This window comes from Hippocampus zosterae, chromosome 20, assembly GCF_025434085.1.
Source record: "Hippocampus zosterae strain Florida chromosome 20, ASM2543408v3, whole genome shotgun sequence".
In the NCBI taxonomy this organism is placed as follows: Eukaryota; Metazoa; Chordata; class Actinopteri; order Syngnathiformes; family Syngnathidae; genus Hippocampus; species Hippocampus zosterae.
Window position 1 is genome coordinate 7,303,654 of NC_067470.1, and position 25,754 is coordinate 7,329,407.

General features: G+C 43.2%; 3 protein-coding genes across 4 annotated transcripts; 1 reads left to right on the plus strand and 2 right to left on the minus strand.

The window, feature by feature from the left end:
- Positions 1-563: 563 nt before the first annotated feature.
- rdh12l (retinol dehydrogenase 12, like) lies at positions 564-3,910 on the minus strand. The gene is made up of 7 exons (XM_052053969.1): positions 3,733-3,910; positions 3,380-3,495; positions 2,483-2,638; positions 2,296-2,400; positions 1,253-1,462; positions 899-1,091; positions 564-810 (listed from the first exon to the last, which is right to left on the minus strand). Exons 1-7 carry the CDS (start codon positions 3,744-3,746, stop codon positions 708-710), a joined length of 897 nt encoding a protein of 298 aa, XP_051909929.1. The 5' UTR covers positions 3,747-3,910; the 3' UTR covers positions 564-707.
- Positions 3,911-17,216: 13,306 nt separating this feature from the next.
- LOC127592901 (carbonic anhydrase 1-like) lies at positions 17,217-23,147 on the minus strand. Of its 2 annotated transcripts, none has more exons than XM_052053975.1 (7): positions 23,126-23,147; positions 21,878-22,075; positions 20,211-20,329; positions 19,771-19,863; positions 19,616-19,678; positions 19,380-19,535; positions 17,217-18,382 (listed from the first exon to the last, which is right to left on the minus strand). In XM_052053975.1, exons 1-7 carry the CDS (start codon positions 23,130-23,132, stop codon positions 18,263-18,265), a joined length of 756 nt encoding a protein of 251 aa, XP_051909935.1. In that variant the 5' UTR covers positions 23,133-23,147; the 3' UTR covers positions 17,217-18,262. The 2 variants fall into 2 exon arrangements, with proteins under 2 accessions (XP_051909935.1, XP_051909934.1); XM_052053974.1 differs by lacking the exon at positions 23,126-23,147 and adding an exon at positions 22,254-22,423.
- Positions 23,148-23,359: 212 nt separating this feature from the next.
- Positions 23,360-24,535, plus strand: rbis (ribosomal biogenesis factor). The gene is made up of 4 exons (XM_052053978.1): positions 23,360-23,500; positions 23,831-23,949; positions 24,019-24,135; positions 24,204-24,535. The coding sequence occupies exons 2-4, from the start codon at positions 23,836-23,838 to the stop codon at positions 24,270-24,272; spliced, it is 300 nt and encodes a 99-aa protein (XP_051909938.1). The 5' UTR covers positions 23,360-23,500; positions 23,831-23,835; the 3' UTR covers positions 24,273-24,535.
- Positions 24,536-25,754: the final 1,219 nt, after the last annotated feature.

Here is a 25,754-nt window from a genome sequence, read left to right on the forward strand (position 1 = left end):
GCTATTTTTTTGTTTTGGATTTAACTTAGGTTCCATGTGCCCAAACCGGACTGGAAGATGGAATGAAATTAGCTCATGGCAGAACAATTTGATGCATCTTATCGGTCATACAGCAAGTATTTATTTACTTCCTCTTCTGTCAGTATGATCTCATCCTTAAAATTATATTGAGCCTGTTCATTACTCCCACACACAATGCAAGAAAATCAACATAATTTTTTTTGTCCGCCATTATGCAAGACTGCGTTCATTTTGATCCGATGTGTTTGAGTCTTAACACTGACGTTTGATCGTTCATCAGCGATTGTTTTATCAGGTGTGCGGAAAGGCCGTAAACAAGCAGGCAGGTTTACACTTATTAATCTTCAATCTTTTATATGACCTTTGTGGATGCACCGCGCACCCGTCACGTTATGAACTTTGATGCTCAGGTGGGGAGGATGACACCAGATTAGACGAGGACGCCGAGACAGCACAAATGGAACATCAACAATTAAAAAAAAATAATCATGCAAAAACATCTGCAAGCATGCAGCTAAAATTGTAGTAAATTCCAACAAGGATTGAAGGTTAAACCTATGCGCCATATTTATTAGAAGAAAAATATTCAGTACAAAGTCGATAACATGACAACTCCAAACAAGAAAAGCCGAGTTACGAATATAAAAAAAATCGGAAGCCGGCAAAACAGGAAGTGCGCGCGGAAGTCATTCCCACGTGATGTTGAGCATCCGACAGCTGAGCTCCCACAACTTCTGCGCCAGCTCGTCATCCTTGCCTGCCGCCGAGCAGTTGGCGGCGGCGCAGTCACTGCGGCGAAGGAGCAAACAAGCGTGATTGAGCAGGCGCCCTAGCAAACCCCCCCCCCCCCGAGCTGGCGATTTGGGCGCTTGCTTACCTGTAATATCCGCCGCTCTCCTGGTCCAGCGCGGGTTCCACGGCGCAGTAGATAGTGGTGCGTGCGCCCTGCGCCGACGTCTTGGTGAAGGGGCTGACCATCTTCATCACGAAGCGCTGAGGCCCGTTCAGGTGGCGCCACAGGTCCGTCTGGACCACGCCCGGGTGAAGAGAGTATGCCGTCACGCCTGTGCCTGGCCAGCACATCGAGACACGGTCCGGTGGTTAAAACAAAACTTCATCGTTGCAAATCAGGGATTCAAGTCTGGGTTCGGTTTTCAAGGTTCAGCTTTAACAGTGTTTAAAGTTTCAAATTAGGTTTTATGTTTGGGTTAAGCCAAAAATGTGCGCCGACCTTGCAAGCGTTTGGCGAGGGAGCGCGTGAAGAGGACGTTGGCCAGCTTGCTCTGCGCGTATGCTTTGTTCTTGTCGTAGGCGTGCTCGCTGTTGATGTCGTCCAAGTTTATGGAGCCCCAAGAGTGAGCCATGGAGGACACCGTCACAATGCGGGCGGGAGATGAACGCTTCAGGAGATCCAGCAGGAGGTACGTCAGCAGGAAGTGACCTGGGGGGGGTGAGCGAATTGGGACAAAATCAATAAGGACACTCAAAAAGGGCAAGTTTCGAATTACTCTTTCAAACAAGGGGTAGGGTTTTAAGATAGGATAAAGGTTTTCAAGACCAGGTTTAAAACGTGCTACAATTTAAAAATTAACAATTCAAGAACGGTTTTGGGTTTTTAAATAGGGTTTCAATTCCAGGTTCAAAGGCTGGATTATGGTTTCAAGGCAGGGTAAGGTTTTAAATTCGGCCTTGAAGCCTGGTGTAGTGTTTACAGCCAGATTAAAAGGTTTTCAAGACAGTGTTCAGGTTTCTAGATGGGATACGTTTTCTTGGGTTAATAAAAGCTAACAAGTAACAACACCTTGGTTAGCAAAAGCTAAATCAGTGTTTGTGGCCACTTTTATAAACTGGAGTGACCCAGGCATCTTATCACACTAATAATAAACAAATGCAATCAAATGTGATATAACAAATAATCAAGCATGATGCAACATTAAAAGTTATCATCATAAAAGTGGCCGTAAGAACAGAGTCATAAAAGCCGCATTTACCTTGGCCGTAATCTCCTCACGCTGTTGAACAACCTGACCACTTGCTAGCAGGATGCTAACCAATGCTAAAAGCATTCACTTGTTGTGAAGTGTTTGTTTTTAAACATTCAAAGAACTCACACAAACTTCAGGATGTTGCCAATTTCATATTTTTTAAAAAATCCCAAATTTAAGATATTTTACATATTGACTTCCTCTTTCCAAATTGCATGATTGAAACTGAAGTCTCACATAGCACAATTCAGTAAATTGCACGGATAAAATAAAATAAATACTAGTTCACCCATGTGATTGACTCCAATCTGCATCTCAAAGCCATCGACAGTTTTGCTGTATGGACACACCATCACACCAGCATTGTTGATTAGGATGTTCAGTTTGGACTCCCCTAGAAGGAAAAAAAAAAGATCATAGGAACATTTGGCAGTGATAATTAAAGAGGATTCTGGGCGCATCTCGGGACAACTCACCTTCATTGATGGCCTGCGCAAACTCTCGGATAGATTTGGTGTCAGCTAGGTCAAGTTTCATGCACACCACGTTTTCATTAAGGGACCGGTCCTTAACCTCTTGGATGGCCACCTGAGCTTTCTCCATGTCCCTGCATGCCATGATCACCCTGGCCCCTTCAAAACATCACAGCATTATTGAAATCTCACAAATAACTAAATTGTAGTCAAGTGCCATTATTATTATTATTATTATTATTATTATTATTTAATGGAAACTTTCAAAAACTTTGCACCCGTTAGTGGTTTGTGATTATAAACTTTGATGAGGGAATCGAAATCAAGTGGAACTACAGTACTACACAAGCGGGCCCCCTAGTGACAAAATTAAGAAATTAACACGTTGAATAATATTGTGGTTGAGTTACGTCACCGTGAGAGATGTTCCTAATATTCTGGCAGAAGAAACCACTAAACTACAACACCCAAAACAAAATTACAAAACAATGCTGACGGCGAATAAAACAATGTTGTCAGCAAAATATTAGAAAGCACGAAATAAACCAAACGCATTGAAAACAATGGTAAATGTCGTGTTTACGAATTCAGAGAAAGTCGACGATTTGATTAAAACCGTGAACACGGCAGACAACAGTTGGAAGTGGTGGATGGGCAAAAATGAGTTACAGTCGCTAAATCACTGAGGCAGTCCGTCAACGTTTTCCCCTACGTCATGGTGCACTCACGTGATGTAGCTGCAACGGGTCAATATTTGATGAATGGGTACCTAATACAACCAGTAAATGCATAACAAGAGTGACTCGGGATCCCACCCAACCTCTCCACCCAAAAGAAATAATAATAATAATAATAATAATCCGGAAGCATCCCAGGTGTGTTTGATTTGCTCACACTGACCTCTGGTGGCCAGGTCGGCCGCCGCCTCCTTGCCGATGCCAGTGTTGGCCCCTGTAATGAGCACAGTTTTGCCCTCGAGCCTGACGTCGCTGGCCCAAGGAGCGCGGAAGAGGTTCCTGCCACATAATTGAGCAATCACGTCAGAGTGACTCAACCGGTAAAGTGGCTGTGCCGTCGCGGACAAGCAAACTAACTATCGTGATAAAACGTGTGCAAAAGGCCACAGAAAACTCCCAAGTACCAACTTTACGAGAAATCGTTTAATCGATTACTTTGTCGCTTGTCAATTAGACACAACAAGAAATTATGCAGAGGTTTAGCTCGAGTCGTCGTTCACTTGCTAATGTCCTCACCTTATAGACTGCATGGTCCTTTCTTGAAGCCGGCAGGAAAAGAAACAACAACTAATTCGCAAAAACTCACGCAGAAAGTTATAAAAACGCCGTCATCAACTTTAAACGCCAAAACCCGCGACGGAGAAGTGGCGTCCTTAAACTTGACCGACTCACAATTGAGCCAATTAGCGAGGGATTTAACACGCTTGCTCACGGGCAATTGGTTAAGATCACGAGAGTCCGCCCACTTACTAGAGTGCGTTCCATTTAAGACTCACGCCGTGCCGACATGTTTTGCATTTCTTGAAAATGTTCGAAAAACGCTGAGACGTCATGGGTATTTTAGTGAGCAGAAATCATTATCAAGTTTATAATGTACATTTTATTAATGTTCATAGTTACGTTTTACTTAGGGCTTGTTATTAAGCTGAGCAAAATTACGAGGTGTAGGCTAAATTGACTGACTGTCACATAAGCCAATCGGCGGTGGGTATAACACCCCTACATGAATGTCGATTGGTTAAAATGAATCACATGGGTCCTCCGCCTCCTCGCTAGCGTGCGTTCAATTTCGGAAATTATTTAGGCCGAGAGCATTTTTCTTTGGAAATGTTTAAAATGCTTACCGGTTGGAGTTGTTCAGCATGTGAGGTGCGATTAAAATATTTAACAAAATATAAGGGCGATTAGTGATGTTTTTATTATTTGTGAAGTAACCATCAACATCCAAGCACCTAACAATGCGCGCATAGAGCTGTCCAACAGAGGGCAGCAAATGCTGACAGACCAACCGTTATTTTTTATTTTTTTTAAACTCTCTGGAGGTTGTGCCCATTTAAAGATTAACTGGGTCCGTGTGTTTTTTGGCAACTGGATATTATATACTCTCTCATTCATTAACAAAGGGGTACCAAGAATTTTCTCCACGTGTGTATAGTGAGCGTTGATGGAATTTAAGCCACGCTGTTTCCATCTCATGGTCAATACTAGAAATGCTGACGGAAATCCCCAAATTAAACTGTTATTATTTTTCATACTCGTGTCAAACAACAAACAAGAAAACCAAGCTCTACTTCAGTTTTGCTGCTTCTTTAATAAGGATTATTCTTTATTTTTAACATCTGTTTCAAAACCAAAAGAGAGACTGGCCGTTGAGGCCTCCGTTTCTCTCTGGCTAATCAGCCGTACAATGGAAGCTAAATTTAGCTTGTTGCTTTATTTACACTTTGAATTATGCCTGCGTATTTATTTTTTCCTTGATTTGTTGTGCTTGTGCATTTTTTCAATGACCTACTGGAGGATTTTGCACACAAGGTCACAAGAAGAGGAAACTCAGCATCTGATTGCGCGTCAGCAAACACAGACTTCCCATTTTTTCGCTTAATCAGTCAGAAAAGGAGTGTTTGTGTATGTGTGGGAGTAGGCGCGTGTGTGTGCGTGGAAGAGTAAAGTCTGGCATTGTGAAATACACTTGGAACGATTCTGTCAACGTGTGTGAACTGTTGAACAAATGAGGAAAACATGAATGTGAAATGAAACACAAAGAATGACCGAAATAGTCTATCAGGAGAGAATTAGATCAATATCATGGAACGTAGACTTGAATTTAAGTTGCATTAAAAAATGAGTAAAGATTCAACTTGAACAGGAGATCATATTGTTTGTGTTCATCCATGCATGCATGATGATGATGATGATGATGATGACTTGATTCTTTAGGAAGGATGTTTGGGTCACCTGTAAAAATAATCAGACTTTATTTGACCCCGAGCAGTGGCGCCACATTTGCAAATTCCCAGAGGCCCCAAAACAATGGGGCAGAGGGAGGATGCGCTGAATAAACCATGAGAACAATCCATTACTTACAACTTAGAGCGCCGCCGTTGCTCGATGGGACGCACATTCTCTTATTTTGGCACAGACGGGAAGTCAACACAAACAAACAAACGGCATCCTGCGTGGGTGGAACTGGAACAAACACGTTCCATATGACCTGCAAGTGTACAAACGGAGAAGTGCAAGTCGAAAGTTTCCACATACAAAAACCGACAAAATCAGATCAGATACCTGTTGAAAGTTGTTAAGTGTATGCCACAACACTAGGTGGTGCTCTAAGCCCAAACGCTATCGTCATTGTGAGCCCAAGACTGGAATTGCTCATATGAATACTGTGCAAAGAAAAAATTGTGAGCGCGAATGGTTGTTTGTCTCTGTGTGCCCTGCGATTGGCTAGCAACCAGTTCAGGGTGTACTCCGCCTACGGCCCGAGGACAGCCGGGATAGGCTCCAGCACGCCCGCGAGTCTTGTAAGGAAAAAGTGGGTTAGAAAATAGATGGATGGATACTGTTACATCAAATATTACGATTACTACTACTCCTAGTAATAATAACAACAACAACCAATCCATAACAAATGTACATTTAATTTTTTTAAAAATCACAATTACATTTAAATGAAATCCATACTACGATTACAAAACAACTACTACTGCTGCTGCTACGACTAATATCAACAAGTCAGGTCAGTAAAAAGCAAATTAAAGAAGGCCTAACAATATGCCGAGAGAAAAAAAAACTACTGAGAGTATCTTGCCACAGAGGTCACGCACGAGTCAATCTTGTAGAAGAACAGGAAAGTACGAGACATGTTTACATTACAACCAAAGTCCTTTCAAGGTCGCGTCTCTCTTGGGCCAAATGATAAACATCGTCATTATCATCATCCGTTGCCACCTTTCATGCTACACTTAACGTCAATCGGGCGGTTGGCGCCCAGCTTGTGTGCGCGCGTGTGTGAAACAACACGCGTGCGCGCACGCACAAACCAATGTCCTTGAGATCACAATCATTCCAGCGTACGCGCGCACGCACACACACATTACCTTACGTCTGCAAGCAAACTCACATTTTAGCGGTGAAGTCCTCCCAAGCTGGACGTGTGTCGAAGCCGCGCACATTTTCCCAGGCAAGACGAATGTTCAATGTGGAATGTTTCTTCCCTGGATGCTCATAAAGGTTATTTATGTGGGCTTGTTATATTATCAGAGCATCTGCTAAAATGCTTTGATCCAAGGTTCACTTAAATACAATTTTCTAAATATTAGGTTACACATTCGCGAAAGAAAAAGAACAACAAAAGTTCTTTTAATGCATTGTGAAACACAATCATATTATTTTCAAACAAGTGAGCACAAAACGCGTTCGACGAGCATCTTGTTCGTCCTTTATCTTCTTCTGTGGTGTCAATTGGCGGTTCGCAAAGCAGTTCATTGGTACAATAGCGCCCCCAACTGGTAGTACCCCCCCACGCAAGAATACAATGTTGGTTGACGGCGGCCAGATGTTGCGAATTTCGTGGCGTCACCTAGCGGTTGCATCTGGCGTGCAGTGACAGAAAAATCAGAATGATTTTAAAATTGATGGGAAAAAAAATCGCAATATGCATAAAAAGTATGAGTGTGTTAGCATTTTTTTTTCTTGATGTCATTAAGCTAACGGCACAAAACCGAGACAAGTGTATGTTTCTTACGCGTCGTGTTTTTCGTGTTTCCCTAAAAATGTTACAAATAAGACAGAGGCAACGCTGTAATTAGGTGAACGAAATGATCCATTTGATTCTGTTTTATTTCCATCTGGAGAGTAAAAACAGGCCCCTCGCTGCTCTTGGTAGAGCAGCGCAGGGGTCTGCATTCAGTCAATTTGGATGGCTGGCTGAGCAAACTCCAGAATTGTCTCGTGTACAAAATGTGCTTCCGTCTTTCAGTGGATATTTTTAAAATATTCAAAAATGTCATCATTGTGTCCTCTATATGATTGTCATTTTTATTATATATTTATTTTAGAATGTATTCAATACTTATTTCTAAATTATTTTGTTTGGGGGTTTTATTTATATTTAACTATGACAAAATTCCAAGATTACATTTAAATTATTTTAGCATCATTTATTATCAGGAAGCTCCTTAATCATATACCCATGCAATGCACTTTGCACAAATAATTTTTTAATATACCAACAATAATGTGAAAAATATTTAAAATATAAAAAATAGGCTTTAAAATGTTTCACAATATTTTAAATATATATTTTTTTGATTCTATGATTCTATTTTTACGACAGCCTTTCCAATACCCTATCGAGATTGTCAACGGTGCAAAACTTTTCCCAGACTAACTCACAATACTTTTCAAGCTCAAAGTGAAGCATTTGCTGTTCTTTTGGAACGGTGTGTAAATAACAGTCCCGATTGAAATTCAATTGCCTGGAACACAATTAGGGTGTGTAACCGCATCATGTCCAACACACCCTTTAAGTTTATTTGTTCATGTACTTACTGTACACTCCGTGTGTTTCCGTGTCTTTGTGTGCAGTTCCAAAGAGGGAATCAGAGGTGAAGACGAGCCTGACGTTGAGAAATGGACACTTGGCTAGCAAAAACAACCAGCGGTCCAATTCTGGATGTCTCGCGTCACAAATTTGAAAGAACTTTAATTCACGTGTAATCACCGTGAAAGCATTCAAGGGAGTTGTCGTGAGTCGTAGCTCCCTTCGGAGGTTTTATTTTATGGATGAAGGGGCAACCTTGAGTGTCAACTTTCTGCACATAGTGTGTTTGCGGGAGTAATTGTTTCACAAAACTAACACTCCCCAAAATTCCTGAATTCATTTTGTTATTTAGTTATGTAAGACTTGAAACGGCCCCCATTTCTATTCGGTGCTGCTAAAACGCTCATGAATGAACTTGTGAGAAGATGCGACATTTGGTCGGAATAGTCTTGGGGAGTGGGGCGTAATTTGCAATGGATCATACTGAGCGCCGTTGAAGCATACAATGACAAGAATTACACCAAGTGTATTTAACCGAACAAAAAAAACTCAAAAAAGTGCGCTAGCACAATGCTAACGGCGAAGCTCTTGAAACTGATCAATTCCGCATTCGTCTTATAACTTTATAACGGATATTTCAAACAAACAACAACAGAGTTGTACAAACCATGTCATTTCATTTGATGAAAGTCAGCTAGCTTAATGCTAAAATATCAGCCAATCACCATTGACAGGCTATTAGCATAAAAAGTCATACACAACACAACTGTAAATAACCGAAAAATTGCAGGTGTATCTAATGCTGCGTCCAGCAGTGAATGTAAGGGTGTTTTTTGGGTGTTTTGGGGGGGTGCCTGGCGAGGGGGGGGGGCAATGTATTATTCCCAGAGATACTTGCAACGCAAGAGTGCAACGATAAACAAGAATAGACTCATCGTCGTGCTCAATGTTGCCTGGCAACACAGTCTCCAAAAATGGGAGACTTCACACAAACTGGCCTTTGGAGGGTGTCGTGGGGTGGGGGGCTCTATGGTGGAAAGAACCTGCAGTGTGTGAGCATGTCAAATGAAAGAAAAGTTTCCAATGGAAGCGACTGCCAGGTGGTGGTGGGGGTGTCGTGGGGGGGGGGGGGGGCATATGCATGTGAATGAAAACTCTGATGAGAGCCGTTAATATTCCCGTGGTGTCCCAGATGCTTCACATCACCAAGGAAGCAGCGCAACAATTTGGCCCCCTTCTACTATTCTTCCGGGAGAATGCCGGCGCTGACCTCCTTCAAGGCTGACTGACTGACTAGCTAATAAACTGAATAACTTGACAAGCTACCCGATTGTCTGAGCCAAAAGAGTAGGCTACGAGCTGGCGCGCTAGCTAGCTAACAAGTTACTTGTAAATAACAAGCTGGGTGTGTGTACTTTGCTAACTACCTAACTAACCAACTGACTAGCTAACAAAGTCAAGTCAAGTCAAGTCAACAGTATTTATAGAGCACTTTCAAACAGCCATCGCTGCATACAAAGTGCTGTACATGGAGCGATTTAACATATACAATAAACAGTAAGACGAATCAGTAATAAGTAATAAGGCGGTAGAAAGCACCAAGCAGTAAAAACAATAGCAAATCTAAGTCATGCTGAGTCAAACGCCAAAGAATACAAGTGAGTTTTGAGGAGGGATTTAAACCGACCGACCCACCAAAAGTTAATATAAGATAAAGAAAGAGCCCACTGGCCATCTGCCCAACTGACTGAACGCTAAAGTTCTTAGCCAACGAAAAACTAACGAGTCTGACAGTAGCCGCATGTGAGCAATTTTTAGGCAATACTTTTTTGAAAGAGTTCTGACAATGTCGAGGCTCGATGTAACATCCACGCTAATAACTGTAAGCCCGACAATGGCATTTCTTTTGTTGTATTTTAGCACTAGCTAGCACTCGACGGTTAGCACAACATTTGGTTGACACTTTTGGTATTTAAATATCCAATGTTTAATTATTATTTTTTTCCACAAAGGCATCTGGAAGAGGATTACAAACGCCTTCCGGCGCTAATGAGATCTCCTTCCCTCGACCGGCGACCTTTACACGCCAATGAGTGCGAGACACCCTCCCGATTAAGCCGCGACCACACGCCACATTGCCCGTAAGACTCAGGTGCAAAGCCGCTCGAGCTGAGCGCACGCAAAAAAAAACAAAAAAAAAACGATACAAGCGCTTATTGATCCGCGGTCCGCACACACTCTGGCCTTTGTTTACTGGAAGGTGTTAGTAGGAATCGGGTGCCTGTAATCCTCACGGAGCCGCCAAGGCGTCTTGTTATGACTCCAAACAGGACCGCTTGACCCTTATTTATCAGCCGCTCGTCTGTTTCGACAGCAGGGCATTATTTGGGCGCACCGAGAGCATTCAGGAAGTGACACCAAATTCAAAATGAATTCTTTCTTGTACCAATAAGGAGAACCTGTAACCTGATCACATGACGCGCTGTCCACTGTAGTGACCGCTGTCCCTGAAAAGGGTTCAGAAGACTTGTTTACACACCCTTATTTCATAACAGTGCCCGTAACACTGCTGAACAGGAGGTTATGTGCTACATTTACTCCACTACACAGTAGTTTTAATGCAACATACTTTTTACTTTTTATTTTGGTCCCCAGTCGAACCTCACACTGAACTTCTCAGAGATCAATTGAGGTCCCCAAAGAGGACCAGATCCTGTTTGTGTGTGAAATGATTTTCAAAAGGAACTGCATTCCATCAATGATCATGATTTAGGAAGGCACTTCTCTGGGCGACTTGACGTCACCGTGCTGATCTTTGCCAGATCAGAACAAGAACAAGGCATTTTATTGGCCTCCGTTTTGGTGGAGCGCTAACGCTCAGTTACAAGACAATTTGTGGCTGCTCTGCCGAACGCACGAGAAAAGGAAAACGTGAATTAGCAGGAAGTCAGGCTGTTGTACTTTTGAACCTGTGGACTCTCGGGGGGCCACTACAGCACACACGCACATACATACCCACACACACACACACACACACACGCACGGTTATTTACGCGATCACCAATTTTGTGGCCAAAGCTGCTCTGGTGTGTGTTTGTATGTGTGTGTGTCTCAATGTTGGCAAAGCAAACACACAAGCCTCCATCATCTTCTAGTCTAAACACACCGCGCACACACACTAATTAAGCTGTTGATTGAGGTGGAATTGCACTCATGCAAAAAGGGACTGAACCGGACTTATGCAAGCAGGACGAGGACAGAATGTGTGTGCATGTGTGTGTGTCTTGCATGCAGCTGCTGCACACACACACACACACACACACAGTCGAGGGACAAGGAGCAGCACAACTTTGCTTTGCAAGGCACTTGATGAGCCACAATCATTCTTATCTACAAACAGCAGCTCGTGAAAGCAGCACACACACACTCACACACACACACACACACACACACACACACACGTACACACACACCCACACCCACATATTGTTACGTCATTTCAATGCCCCAAATTTGAAATGCTTGTCCAAAATGCAAAGAGTGAAGTAATTGATCATGAATGTCACGTTTGCTTTTCTCATGCATCTTTTTCTCATTGCTTCCACTTTTTATTTTTTTATTTCTTTATTATCGCCATCACTATGACAATTTAACTGCCCACACCCGTATCCGATAAGCTTGTCGCCATCCGAAATGACACACCGCGCAGCATTGCCCAACCTTCACCGATAATGCTAATTTCTTTGAACGCTTCCATAATGGGTCATTTTGAAAAAACGTTTTTTTGTTTTTTAATGCTTTTCACTGCTTGTTTTTGTATTTTAAAAAATTATATTTGGTATTTCACTGTTTTTAAGATACCCCCATTACACTTCACTTATAATTGCTGTTTAAAAAAAACAACTATACAAAACAATGGTAATAATCTGTGGAATATTTTGAATCATTTTACATGAAGCCACAAAATTTCAAGGTGAAAGAAGTAAACGAAAGTACCGACTGTTTAACGAGAAAATACCCGATCCCGAGGCCTGATCACCATGCGGTGTACGGCGCCAATGTCGACCGGACCCAACGGAAAACACCGCGGCCACACGCTCCTGTCCCACAAAATGTTCTGCGAGAAAAAAATTTCCCACCCCTGTTATCGCCACGTTTAAAAATTAACCCTTTGCCCGAGATGCTAACCGGTCAACGATTAACCACCGCCTGAAATGTATGCAAAATTTTTGGGTCATCCGCGGAAGGTGGAAAAAAAATGTTTCCTCTTGTTTTGGATAGTCAATGCTAACCCACTTTAAAAACTGATTCATAAAAACTATATTTGAACAACCAAAGTCAAATATGACCTAAAAAAATGGACGACGATGCAAAACTATGACCCTCCCCCCCCACTCCCGAGCCACAGAGTCAACACGATTGATGTGGAAACATAAATTTTGAAACAATTGGGTGAGGCCGATGAGGAAATCAGGACGGGCGTTTATCAGAAAGATGATTTACTAAGCGAGAAGGTCGCTGCAGTTGACTTGACTTCCTCCTGATGAGGTGTTAAACGTCAGCGCGCCTGATACCGTCCGCGAATGATCGCTTAATGATAAATAAGAGCATATGCTCTGGCTTGCAAATCACTGATCAATGGCCTGATTGACACTTCCTGCTCGCTTTTATTGCTTATGGCGCCATTAGCAAAAAAAAAAAAAAAGCCTCAAACAAAGCTCGATTGTTTCAAACCGATCATGCGCCATTCTTTTAGTTTGATGTTTACTTTGACCCTCAACCTCAGATTCAACTGATATTTCCCAAATGAAAGATTTGGTTACGAGATGCGGCATCGGGGGAGCGCGCCAGGGCTTTCGGTAGCCCGACGTGCGACGCGGTGGTGAAAATGTTTTAGAACAGTCGTGTGTTATCATTGCAAAACAAATAAATAAATAATCACACGAGGGGAGCGAGGAGGCTGCAAGATGGCGGCACACGATGCTGCGACAAGATGTTGGTGCCGATGCTGGTGATGTAACGCCTTATGTAAGATGCCCCCTCGCCCTCACCCCCCCAAAAAAAAATCATCAGAGTTGAGGCTGAGCTGATGCTCCCAAAAGACGAGGCAATGTGGATGTTGAGATGATTTTTTTTTTTTTGTCAATAGGAATAAAAATGCATGCAAAAATAATACAGGCAAAACAGAATAACTCTTTTCATTTAAAAAATAAAATAATTGAACATGAATAAATTTGGGACTATCACATTAAAAAATCCCTCATACTCCCCCGCCCCCAACTCTTCCAATTTCAAACTGTTCAGATTATTCAGAGCATTTCCCAAATTGCCACGCAGGCCGCTTATGTAACGAGAGACCACGGGAAGAACCGAGTGGCGCAAATTCCCCCTACGGACGAGCGCTTGGGACGGCGCCCTGATGCAGTGCGCAGGAAATTCCTCGTTTGCACACACGTCACTCTCAAGACAAGATGGCGGCCGCGATTGGCAAAAGAAGCCATAATAGGATGTGCTTGATGACGGGATAAAATCTGTCACCCCCATCCCCGCCTTCGCCCTCCTCACCCCTCCACCCCCTCCACGGGCACAAGATGCTGAACGCTGACAACAGAGATGGCAGATAGAAGAATGAGTCTGTCATGTGTATTTTAACGTCCCCTGGGTGACCCGATACCTTTGCTCACCTCCCGCAAAAATAAAAGCATTACCGTTGACACTAAATAATTTCATTTTAGTTTAAGTAGGTTTCTGAATAGTTTTGATGGGAGGTCAAGTGGGCTATGAATAGTTACTTCAAAATAAAAGTATGACTGCAGATTTTTCAGATTTGATTTTTTTTAGCTTCCTGTAGGTGTGCTTACACGCGCATTCATCTCACACAGGTGGGTAGCCGATAGCTTTCCAAAATAAAAGTATCACTAAAGCCGCTGTATTTATTTCACTTAGCGTAGATGTCCCAATACTTTTAAGACATATGCCACAGGTGGGCCAAATGGTCGCATTACAATATAAAAGCATAATCGTGAACATGATATGCATTTTTTTCACACCCCCCCCCCACTTTCTGTGAGTGTCTTCATCCTTTTGTGAACAGAGCACATTGGGTAAAAGCTTTATTCAACGTCCTTCTACTTTAGTCCGCGTTATTTTCACCTGCTAATTGACAGAATACGGTTTTGCCACCCTGCAGGCATCTCAATATTTTTGAAAAACGTGTGGCCAATGCCACCGCACCGTTTCCACGTGGTAATGTCAGAGTAGTGACCTTGTGTGTGCGCGCACGTGTGTGTGTGTGTGTGTGAACAGGAAACTCTACTCCCGTGAGTAATGCGATCTGTCCTGCTTAGCAACCGATGGAGCCCAGGACACAAATCTGACCCACTCTCGGACGCACTGACTCGCGGCTAATCAAGTGTCGGTCAATGAGTGGGATTGTTCGTCCTCTTTTAATGGTTGCACAAAAAAAAGAAAAGAAAGGGATGCTAACAATGGGTAGAGCTGCTGAAAGGAAGCTTTCATGTTCAAAACGCTTCCCTGCCTTGATTATCGGGCTAACATGCTAACATATTAGCATACAGTCCAGGGGTGCCCAAACTTTTTGGATCGAAGATCTACTTTTTGATCAACTAACCTCACGGGATCTACCCTTACCGGCGCGCGCACGCACACACACACACAAATTTAAGATTTACCTGCTTTATTTTATTTATTTATTTTTTTTGAAAATGAGACTGATTAGTGTGCAGTGTATATTAACACAAAAAATATATTACTAACATGTACAAAGACACACAAATGGTTGTTTGTTTGCTTTCTTCTCGACACTCCTCGGATCTACTTGGGACCTGTCTTAGATCTACCGGTAGATCAGGATCTACCTAATGGGCACCCCTGCCATACACATTGGAGGACAAAATGAGTGCAATGAAATTCTGCTCATATTCTCCTCCAGATGAAAAACAAACCCACTTGTGCGCCTGCTCTGATCACGTCAACAGGAGTCAATATGACATGCGCGGTGGTCTGCGATACAAAATAGTCAGACAGCGGATAATGTTAAGAAATGAACATACTGCTCGTTTGCAGTCTTGAGACCTTTCTGCGCGGCGACGTTGTGCCCTTTCGCCCGATGACACCGCGGAGATTGGACACACACACGCGCTTCGACAACGAGGAGATACGGAATCAAACATGTACCCCTTTACGTTATCTCAATGCTGCGACTGAAAACATGCCGAGATAGCATCCGCGTGTGAGAATACGCTTTGTGCCGCGATGACAATTGTCTTTTCACGACCGTACAAAACTCAAATACAAAAAAAACCCCAAACAAAAAAGCAACAGGAGAATGCATATTGTATATACTTAGAGTGTATGTGAGTAAAACACAAAAGGAAATATTATTTATGCTCTCCCTCTCGTGGGATTTTTCTACTGATAATCACACACAAGTGCAACATCTCATTTGACAATCATACACACACACACACACACACACAAATGCTCCATGTGGGCAAGCGAGGCTACTGTCCACCAGATTATGCAACAGGATGGGGGGGAAAGCCCACAGGGTCCGTGTGTGACAGAATAATGAATAAAATCTATGCCAACAGTTCTAGTTCGGCGCGTCAGGCCATCGCCACTGTTGCCATTGATTTCATCTTGAAATGAAAAAGAATGAAATGAAAAAAGGCATTACAAAAATAAAGAGGACACGTGTGTGCGTGTGTGTGCATGTGTCACATGACGGGCCCCAGCAAGGTCATCCAGCTGTCACAACAGATTAAAAACAAAAACACGCGCACATTCATGAAACGCAGTGTCATGGTGACAGCTAGTCTGTCGACGAAACGAGCTCCTGAATTAATTCAGCCCCTCCAAATTAAATTGATTAGAAAAATAATAAAAATTTAATTTCAATTGAAACGGTAATATTTATTTTTGCAAAGAACAATTGCTTCCTGATCAAATATTTTCACCAGCCTAGCGCTTAGCTAAGCGTCTGCTAGCAATTTTTAAGCTGCATTCACAAAAATTCTATTAATCAGCGACTTAGGTGGACATCTCACACCCAAATAGTCACAGCAGACTGAGAAAATGCCAGCCAGGCTAGAAATGTTATGTCTCATGAGTCTCCTTACAGGAGTTGATCAACAAGGTCATAGCTTGTTCCAGCTCCGAATGGAAGCATCTTCCTTTTTTACAATGTTACTTCCTGTCAATTTTCTTACTGTAAATGTTTATATGTTCAATAAACAATACCCCCCCCCCCCACCCCCACTACCAATAATACAAGCTTTTGGGGTCCCCGGGGTACCCAAACGGTCACATTTTCAACTACACTCAACAAAGGATTAGCATTATTAGCTTCAGCAATGTTAGCTTTTACGCTACATTCTTAAGCTATTCAATGGTTAACAAAAAGGAAAACGCGCTTAGAGAGAGGTTATCCAAGCATTAGTGCTAAAATTTCAAACTTTTTAAACAATTATATGAAGAGAAAGTGTAAACATCGTGCTTGTATAGGCTAGCTTAGCTTTTACGCTAGGTTACTATGGTTTTTAAATAACTGCTTACAAGTAAAATACATGAATTAGAGTTCTTAGACTGTTCTTGCACTTGGAGAGATGTTAGCTTAGCTCTAATGTTAAAGGGCCAAGTTTTTTAAAGATTACACAAAGATAAAATTTTACCGGTAACTACATCTCCGGTAACTACCTCAAAACTCGGAAGCGCAGAGAGGATAATGTAGCCTTAATACGCATGACAAAACGTGTTCATTGGCAGGTTTAGCTTGAATGGTGAGCTGTCAAATGCTTTCAAGAATATGAAAAGAAAAACGAGCTCTCTTGTTGCTCTTGTAGCGAGGTTAGAATAGCGTTTAATACTTTTTTTAAAAAACCTTTTAGCATCTTATTTAAAAAAAAACGTTATTTGGCATTAATACAGAAATTATTCATTAGCTCTTTTTTATCCGATGTTCGACCTCTGTTTGGAGCTTTTTCACAAATTACACAAAGTGGCGAGTTGCACCTGCTAGCTTGTAAATAGGCTAGCATTAGCCTTTATACAAAGTCCCAACGACCTCATTGGCTTCTGTAATCAAATAAATTTGTGATCGATCCTGACAAGTTATCTTCGATTTAATGTAACAAACCACTCAGCAGAGATCACATTTTTCGAATAGATTTATTCAACTGGTCAGAGGTCCACTTTCTATATTTGGAATAACAAGAAGACATCCAACTTCTGGACGGGGATCGACAACCACTGGCATGATTTTAAAATAACAATAAGGCATCTAATTTGTCCTTTTTAAAAAATGAATTACAATCTGTCTTGAGTACATTGGTGCAGAAATACAGAGACAAAGATGAGCTTCGAAAATAGTTCATTTGAATGATTTCAGTGCAACTGTGTCGGCGTGAACGTCTCATCTCATGGCAGCTTCTTGTCGTCGTCTTGGCATTTTTTTAAAATCATCTCAATTGCACATTCTCTTTTGACACAGAACATTTCATTCCATTTTTTTCCAGAGGAGGATACACAGAGTAGTACTTGGTTTGCATACATTTTAAAAACACACACGAGGAGGACGGCACATCAAAAGGGTTCGTGGCTCGTGTTTAGCCGGCCTGGTGTTCTGGCGCAGTCGTCACGGCGGTTCATCCAGAAGCCAGATAGGGGTGGATTTGCAGCGTTAAATGGCACAAATGATGGCAGATGGCTTCTTTCGCTGGCCGGTTCGGTGCACGTTGACAAAAGTGACGCCTGCCAACTGCTCCACGGGGCAGGAATAATTCCATGAAGGAATATTGGAAGGACGGGAGACACGTGACGAGCTTTGGAGCGCACTGCCATTCCGCGGCTAAAAGGAGGTATGAGAAAGGGCAACCGTGGCGGGATCGGGGGAAGGGAATCGGGGTTGGAAGTATATCTGTGCCATCAGAGCTTGGATTTGAATGTGGAACAGTGATGTTTTTTTTCTCTCGTTCATTCAGTGTCAAACACTTCAACATGGACGGGACAAAAAAAATCTGTCAAAAATTCAATCTCTCTTTTCAAAATGGAGTTTGAATCTCCAACAGATTTTTTTTTCGCGTCAAAAAAAATCAATTGACATGACGTAAAGAACGGAAGGCTGAGCTAGCCCCGTTTCCGACTTCCAATTCCGATGGCGCAGTTATACTTGACAGCTGACGGGAAGCTAGCGGCCGGCGTTCACTTGAAGCACGCGCGCACTTGGCGGCCTTTGAGTGGCTGCGGGGGGCGGTAGTTGTCCACCATGCAGCACTCGGGCTCACCCTCGGCTGAGAACAGCAGACTGCGGAATTTGCCCATCTGCGGAGAGAAGAGACGCCGCGTTGGTGTCTGCCTCGTACTGCTGTCAAGCGACGCCACTGCCATGTCGACGATGATCATCACTTTCCCGGTGCGGAGAATATGCCTGGTACTATTAGACTTTTTGTTGCGCATAAGTGGTGGGAGGCATTGTGGAATTTATTGTTTTGTTTTTAGTGTAGTACAGGGGTGTCCAAACTTTTTGCCAAGGGGGCCAGATTTTATGTGGTAAAATGTCGGGGGGCCGACCTTGGCTGACATTCTTTACATTGAACAACAATATTGTTCAAGAAATTTTAGTAAGCCAGTCTGTTTCACGTTTCCATTTTTATTTGAATTTCAACAATCTTAAGAATTTCTTTTGGTTCATTTGAAACAGGAATTTGAAATATGACATATCAGTCAATATAAACACGGAGTGATGTCTTGTTAACTCGTGAGTGATGCCCTCTAGTGTCTAAATGCTATTACTCATTTAGTGAATGCTATTACTCATTTAGCCACTAGAGGGAAGCAGTACTCTATGAAACATCACTCACCAGTCTACGAGACCTCAGTCAATGCAACACGTGTTCCATTGCGCCCAACCTGCGGGGCAGACGGCACTGATTTTATGACAGGGGCCGAGGGCCGGATGAAATTCGACCGCGGGCCGGATTTGGCCCGCGGGCCGGACTTTGGACATGCCTGGTGTAGTACCACTTTGTGCCATGTCGGCGTGCACCATCATAGAGGGCGAGAATAGGAGGCAGGGAAGGCCCCCTACCAGGTAATAGTCATTGTTCCCAGAGAGCACAGAGAACATAAATCTGTATTGTTGCATTGGTTTGAAGGTACCTTAACATCTATGCTAATTTCCATTAGCCCGTCTATGGGGTTTCACGTTGTATGTTAGCATTCAGCTAGCAGACTTCTAGACAAAATAATATGGCTTGGATGAACAATGCTTCTTCGCAACGCTAACCTAACAACGAGGCGTTTGTACGGCTGACGCTACCTGAGTCGAGCTGACGCTGATGGGATCCTTGCACACGATCCAGGTGACGCTCTCCAGCAGAGGGGGCGTGGTCAAGGAGCCGTCGTACGTCCAGTAGTCCAGGCAGGCGGGTAGCAAGCTGCTCGGGTCGAAGCCCTTGAACGTCGTCTGCTTACCCTGAGCAGGAAAAAAAAAAGCTATTAGCGTCACTTGATGCAAACTCAAGTTTCGAAAATCAAGTTGCCATGGAAACGTACTTTGTTCTTGATAGCACCAAAGGCATCCAGAACCTTCTGGAGACTGGCATTTTCATTACCAATCTAAAAGGGAAAAATGATGAGTCATTGTTAACGACCCCATTTCAGAAGGTGAATTGTGGGGGGGTTTCCGCCCCCCTGCTTCTCATACGAACCTGCAAGAAAACTCCCACCACGGCAAGTCCGTCAGGTTTGCCCGCCGCCTCGCCGAAGTTGGCGTATTTGGTGTTCCAGTGCACCAGATGGAGCTGAGAAAACAAGTCCAAGGATTTAACAGGTCACACCAAAAGTATTTTAAAACAGTGGAAAGGGGAGGGGAAAAAAACCCCCCCACCAACCCCAGACTGAGCGCAGGGGGAGCACAGTATGGCTTTCGGGGGTGAAGGGGGGGGCGCAACTCAGTTAACTGGCATAAATGAATACAAGACAGCCAGACTAGCACATGTGGAGTATCGAGAAAGAATGTTCCAGTCCACCTGGAGAGGGGAGGCTTCGGAGCCATTCCGGGCGCCACCACATCCAATTCTACAGGTGCGCCATAATAGAGGGAGGGGGGCGTTTCTCTTTCGTATCCAGAAAACAAAGTCAGCCTTACCTCTGCGGGATACTTGTTCCCGGCCACCGTGTGCTCCGAGCCCCTGTCGTCGGAAGCCCCCCAGTGGAAGTGGAACTGCTTGAGCCGATACGTCCCCGAGATGGGACCGCCGGTCAGAACTGCTCGTGGGGAGACAAGAGACGGATGGAGTGTTGTTGACGTATTTTTTTTTTTTTTTGCTCTCCCTGCTTCTCCTTCTAATAAAAGTGCACCACCAAAACATTGTCCGCTGTTTTGGGGCTCTACATTTCGCAACGAATTAGCGCCTATCTTAACTGCTTCATTGTCTTCTGCTTTGCTTGTTTTATCAAGCTCTACTTGTTCTCCTTGAGTGACAGCAAAACCTGTCAAAAGTTTCTCCGATTAGCTGAGACTGAGGTGAGGGTTCAACAAGACTTGGAGGAGCATCTACGCGTGTGTTTAGCTAGCCCCGTAGCGGCTCGTAGCCGGAGCAGCGGTTAGCTTATGGGCTAGCATTCCCCAAATCTCCCTTGCATGTGCTGAATTTTGTGATTATTTTAAAGTTAGAAAAATGGGAAATGACTGAGAACTTTGGAAAGGGGTACCATTAAAAAATGTAGGGAGGCATTGATTTTTAAAAAAATGTTATTTTGGGAGCACGGTAATGTGCGTAATCATGGCAGCGCTTCTGTCGGGATGCGTCATCTTCTTCTTAGAACACAGGATGCATGACTAAATGTCACAAAACCAACACGCAGGTGGAAACAGTCACAGCGACAGACGGGACGCACTTTTCAGTTTGTATTCTCTCACGTATTTGCACCAGAGCGGCTGGCCGGAATAGATTACGTAACCCTAATCTCAATTGGCAAGCACACATGTAATCTGGATAAGAAGTGGTTTTAAAATACGCACAAATGATCTATTTGCATCTCTACAAAAGCGATACTCGAGCCAGGCGGAAAATAATATTGTATTTTTTATGTATAACATCTATTTTAAAGAGATTAAAAATAGTCATTTTACCAAAATGATGTTGATTTATTGTCCGTGTATTACTTTGCGCTCTCATTAAAAATAACAAATTTTTTCCAACATTAGACCACATTTTTCACAATTTTATGACTTGATTCTCGTGACGTGACAGCCTTATTCTTGCATGCAGGTTCAATTACAATTGAAATGTTTATTAGTTTATCACCAGAATTTATTGTTTTTTTCTTTTACAAAAAAGGTAAGGACAAATGTTAGATAATCATCGCGGTAAATTCATCGACAACGTTCCTATGAAAATCCTTTTTTTGGGGGGGGGGGTGCGTTTTCACCTTGTTAGCAGCGTTCGTGTTGGGTAAGGTTTACTTGAGGTGACATTAACAATTCAGTTACACATGCACACATGCACTGTCCACATGCAAGCTAAGGGGGGGTGGTGAGGGGCTAAAATGAAGCCCCCTCCCCTGCAGTCTATTCAACCCTCCAGCAGGAAGAATGAGCTCTTATTGTACTCATATAGGGTGACAAAATACAATGAAGCCATAGAGTACATTTTATCTGAATGTTAAAAAAAAAAAAAGACAAAATGAATCTTAAGTGAAATATCCTGTCTGCAGCGATCAATACAGGATCTCAGTGATTTAAAAATAAATCACAGCTCGGCGATGTCATAAATAAAACGTGACAATTAAAAAATAGTGTGTTGTACTCACCAGAGCTGTCCGTGTCATCGAGGAAGGTCACCTGGAAGGAGTGTCCGTTGTTGAGGATGTCCAGGCAGGTGGCCGGGTCGTACTTGAGGTTGAGCGGCTTGAGCGCGCCGTCGTACGACGCCAGGCCGGGATTGATGTCGATGGGCGACTGGCGCGGACCGTCGGCGATGGGGAAACTGGCGGCCCACTTGTCCGGACCTGGGAGGGAGTGGGACACACACACACATACACGCAAAAACATGAATCCGCACACAGGCGTTGAAAGCAAATGCGTGCAATTTTGCGCGTTCTCCACACACAGATGAGGAGCTGTGCGCGCAAATGAGGCCGGCGGAAGGGCGAATTGCGGCGCATCAGGATGAAAGTCGGAGCTCACCGTTATTGGCGGCGTAACCCCAAGCGTGAGCCATGTCACTATTGAGTGGATGCGTAGTTTCTCTTAATAATCCTGAAAACAGAGCGCTGGTGCCCCCCCGACACCTGACAGCTGCGCGTCGCCTTATATATAAATACACGCGGATCCCCCCCACGCCCCCTTACTCTTCCTCCTCCTCCTCATGCACGGGCTTCCAAGTGTGCTGCAGCAATCTTCTCTCTCTTTCTCGCCCCCACCCGCCCACACCCCCTCTCGTGCACCTAATCCAATCCAACGGTGCTACCCGAGCCGAACCCGACGCTCGGCTCGTTCCGTGGCCACGAACGCAGGCGGTACCCCCATGTCCTCGTCCGCTCCATTCAGAAAGACATTTTTAAGTGTCTTTTATCTCATCGTCCTCTTTATAACGTCTCGTCTGCAACCAACGTATACGTTAAAAGAGCCGCAGCGATCATAAAATAAACAATGAAAATGAAAAGAATTGAAGCAGTCAAGATGTCAATTCGGAACAGAACCGGGAGGAGGTCAAGTCAAATCCAAACCCGGAGTACTCAAACGCCCCGAAATCATGACCTTCAATTCAGACTGAAGCATGGCGGATAGATTGTATAGGTTCGCAAAGCAATATACAGCCCAAGCAACCGTTCGGCAAGCGTTTCTGCTGTCCAGGGGCGCCACCTGTAGGCATCTCGTGAAAATACAGGCTTGGAGGAACGTCGATGCCCGTTTCGGAAGTACCGTACTATGAACGTGAGCTGAAAAGTTCGAAATGACTCGCCAAGTATCACAAAAAACAAAACAAAACAAAAGGTTTAAGATATTAAATAAATAATTTAAAGCCGCGCAGCCCAAACGTTTACGACAAACCTTACCTTTCATTGTGAAGGCCACGCACCCAAAACGAAAACCGTAATTTTAACTTCCTGCACACGATACTCTTGCAACTTTACACAAATTAAAGCCGCCGACATTAAAAAAAAAACGTTTTCTAGGCATTAAAGCGTAAGAACACACAAATGTCCGTGTAACCTGTGTATTTAAAAGCAATAACACAGGAACGTAATATCTAACTCATTGTGTGTGATAGCTAGTGGAACGGAAAGCCAGATAAGTTTATTTTTGTATCCACTAAAAACGAATTGGAGTACTTTACCTCGCCGTCGACGCGTCTCATATTGATGATGTCATCAAGAACGGACGCTGCTCGCTGGGGAATATAAACAGAACAACGTGTCGACAAACGCACGGTACGCAAGAGTTTTGGGGCATTTAAATGGATTATTGCACTATTTCCGTTTAACGACACACCAAACTTGCTCGATAAAACATGTATTAAAATGCACTTACGTGTACTTTTTGTGTGTAGCCATATCATTTGTCTAGTTGTGTGTGTTCCTGGAATAGCATCAGTTATATTCTTGGTAACAGCATAAGAAAACCAATTGGCAGTTATCGTATAATAGCTATTATATGAATCACAAGGCAAAATATTCTGTCTAAGCCAATGCATCACACAATCAGCTGTCATTTTGTTTGGAATTCCTGTTGTGACAATGACAATGATTTTGTGATCGCAGGTAAAATGGGTAAAAACAAACAGAAAGGCAAAAAACAGACAAATGTCTTCCAAGTGGCAGCGAACAAGCACTTGAAGGCGAAAAACAAAGCCAAACCTATCCGGACGACACTCAAACATGTAAGATCCCGCCTTCGTCGCAACCCCGTTTTTAAAATCAGGATATTAAATGTATTCTCATCATCTCAGATCAACGCTGTGAAGAATGAGAAAGTGGAGAACCTCAACCAGATGTTCTCGGAAGTTCATCGGGACGTCAGCGTTTCCAAACCGGTCGCTGCAGAAGCAGAGAAACCAGCACAGCAGGTGAAGTCGAACACACGTTCCACGAATCATCCAACCTCACATTCAGAATTATTTTTTTGTCTCGTTAGATCGTCAAAGAGCCGCCAAAGGAGCCGGTGAATGTCGACAACGCTACCCAGCTCTTCTCTCAGCTTTGATGGTTTCAGTTTTCGTATGCATGTGATTAATTATTTTCACCTGTCGTTAGTCTGTACAGTAGCCCGAACTGCCTTTAATCATGTAATCGTGAACGTATATACATGGGGGGGGGGGGGGGGGGGGTATAATATACAGTTTAATTGACGCTTAAATTCTGGTAAAGGTTGTTTTTTTGTCTCATGTGGTTTGAAAATATTTTGAAATTGCTCAGTCGTTTTGGGTTTTACATAACACAATAAAGACTCAATCCTGGTCTGCAAAACTTGTATGTCCAACTATTTCATTTCCTTCTGCTTTTAAGATTGTTTTGGTTGTTTGGGAAATTTAAAAACACATTTTTTGCAATTAAGTCAATATTTTGAGGCTGGACAGTTTACACTGTAGGTGCTGCAAAAGCTTGAACATGAAGCAATACTGCGGCGCGTTTATAAAAAAAATAAAGAAAAAAGCTTTCGGGAACAGTTGAAATTAAAAGGTAAAACGGCTACAACAATACAGTATTTGAACTGGTGTAATTCAACATTTCGAATGTTTTACTTGTGCATTATTCATCACTGGCCACCAGGTGGTGCTGCGGGCGCGGTTAACATACAGAAGTGAGAAGTGCGCGCCATTCATTCGTTGTGAGAGAGTACCGGTTAGTCTCTTGCTGTGTGAAATCACACCAAACTGGACATTCTGTTTTATATATTTGTTTGTCTCTCTGTTGTAAGTGATAACTATTCATATCAATGCTATTTTAAAACAAAAGTGTGGGAATGCTTTCAAATTGAATAGCAGTCTATTTGCTGTCGGGAGATGCTTTGTTACTGCCATCATGTAAATGCACAATGATGAGATTCTTATTTGGATTCAGCACAAGTTTTGCAACTCGGCTGCTTTCAAAAATCCACAAATTACATCTTTAGCTGAGCACAAATTGATTTGAGTTCAGAGTGATGTTTTTTTTTTTCATGGAAAGTCTTACAGGAAAGGAGCAATCGCCTTCAACTCTGTTGAGTATTTTCAAAAGTATTGATCCCATCGCCCCCCCATCCAGCAGATTGGTTCAGCCCTGCTGCCCGGCCACGCTGCTGAGATATGTGGTGGTATTAGCCCGGTCAGCCATTTTGTTCATACAAGGGTGCCTCCGCTTAAAATGACAAAGATCGATAGCCTGGCGGACCTTGGGACTGCCCTGCCCGTTGATTACATTTCTCTCTTCTGCAAGAGTCGGGTGAGATTTGGGAGGAAAACAAAGCAAAACGGCTGACTTCCTGTTCAATTTCAGGCATGTGTCCCTGAGACCTTTTTTTTTAACCCTTATAGGGGGCACTATTGAGGTCTAGGGGCTCCTGTTGAGGACCAATAAAGTAGTAACACGTTTGTGAAAACTGGTGAGTTCCACACATGTTGAGGGCAACCTTGCCAAAACCAACGCGACAATTTGACAGCATTTTGCAATTCAAAAGACAAAAGTGAAAAATAGCATTTGAAGATGG

Excerpts from the sequence above, each read along its gene's own strand:
- rdh12l (XM_052053969.1), bottom strand. Across the intron at positions 1,463-2,295 it reads GATTGGAGTCAATCACATGG|GTCACTTCCTGCTGACGTAC; the intron begins GTGAACTAGTAT and ends CACCCCCCCCAG. Across the intron at positions 811-898 it reads GAGAGCGGCGGATATTACAG|TGACTGCGCCGCCGCCAACT; the intron begins GTAAGCAAGCGC and ends CCTTCGCCGCAG.
- LOC127592901 (XM_052053974.1), bottom strand. The coding sequence starts at position 22,287 with ATGGCTCACGCTTGGGGTTACGCCGCCAATAACG. Across the intron at positions 19,679-19,770 it reads TGGTGGGAGTTTTCTTGCAG|ATTGGTAATGAAAATGCCAG; the intron begins GTTCGTATGAGA and ends TTTCCCTTTTAG. Across the intron at positions 18,383-19,379 it reads TCAGCGTCAGCTCGACTCAG|ATGGGCAAATTCCGCAGTCT; the intron begins GTAGCGTCAGCC and ends TTCTCTCCGCAG.
- rbis (XM_052053978.1), top strand. The coding sequence starts at position 23,836 with ATGGGTAAAAACAAACAGAAAGGCAAAAAACAGACAAATGTCTTCCAA. Across the intron at positions 23,950-24,018 it reads TCCGGACGACACTCAAACAT|ATCAACGCTGTGAAGAATGA; the intron begins GTAAGATCCCGC and ends TCATCATCTCAG. Across the intron at positions 24,136-24,203 it reads CAGAGAAACCAGCACAGCAG|ATCGTCAAAGAGCCGCCAAA; the intron begins GTGAAGTCGAAC and ends TTGTCTCGTTAG.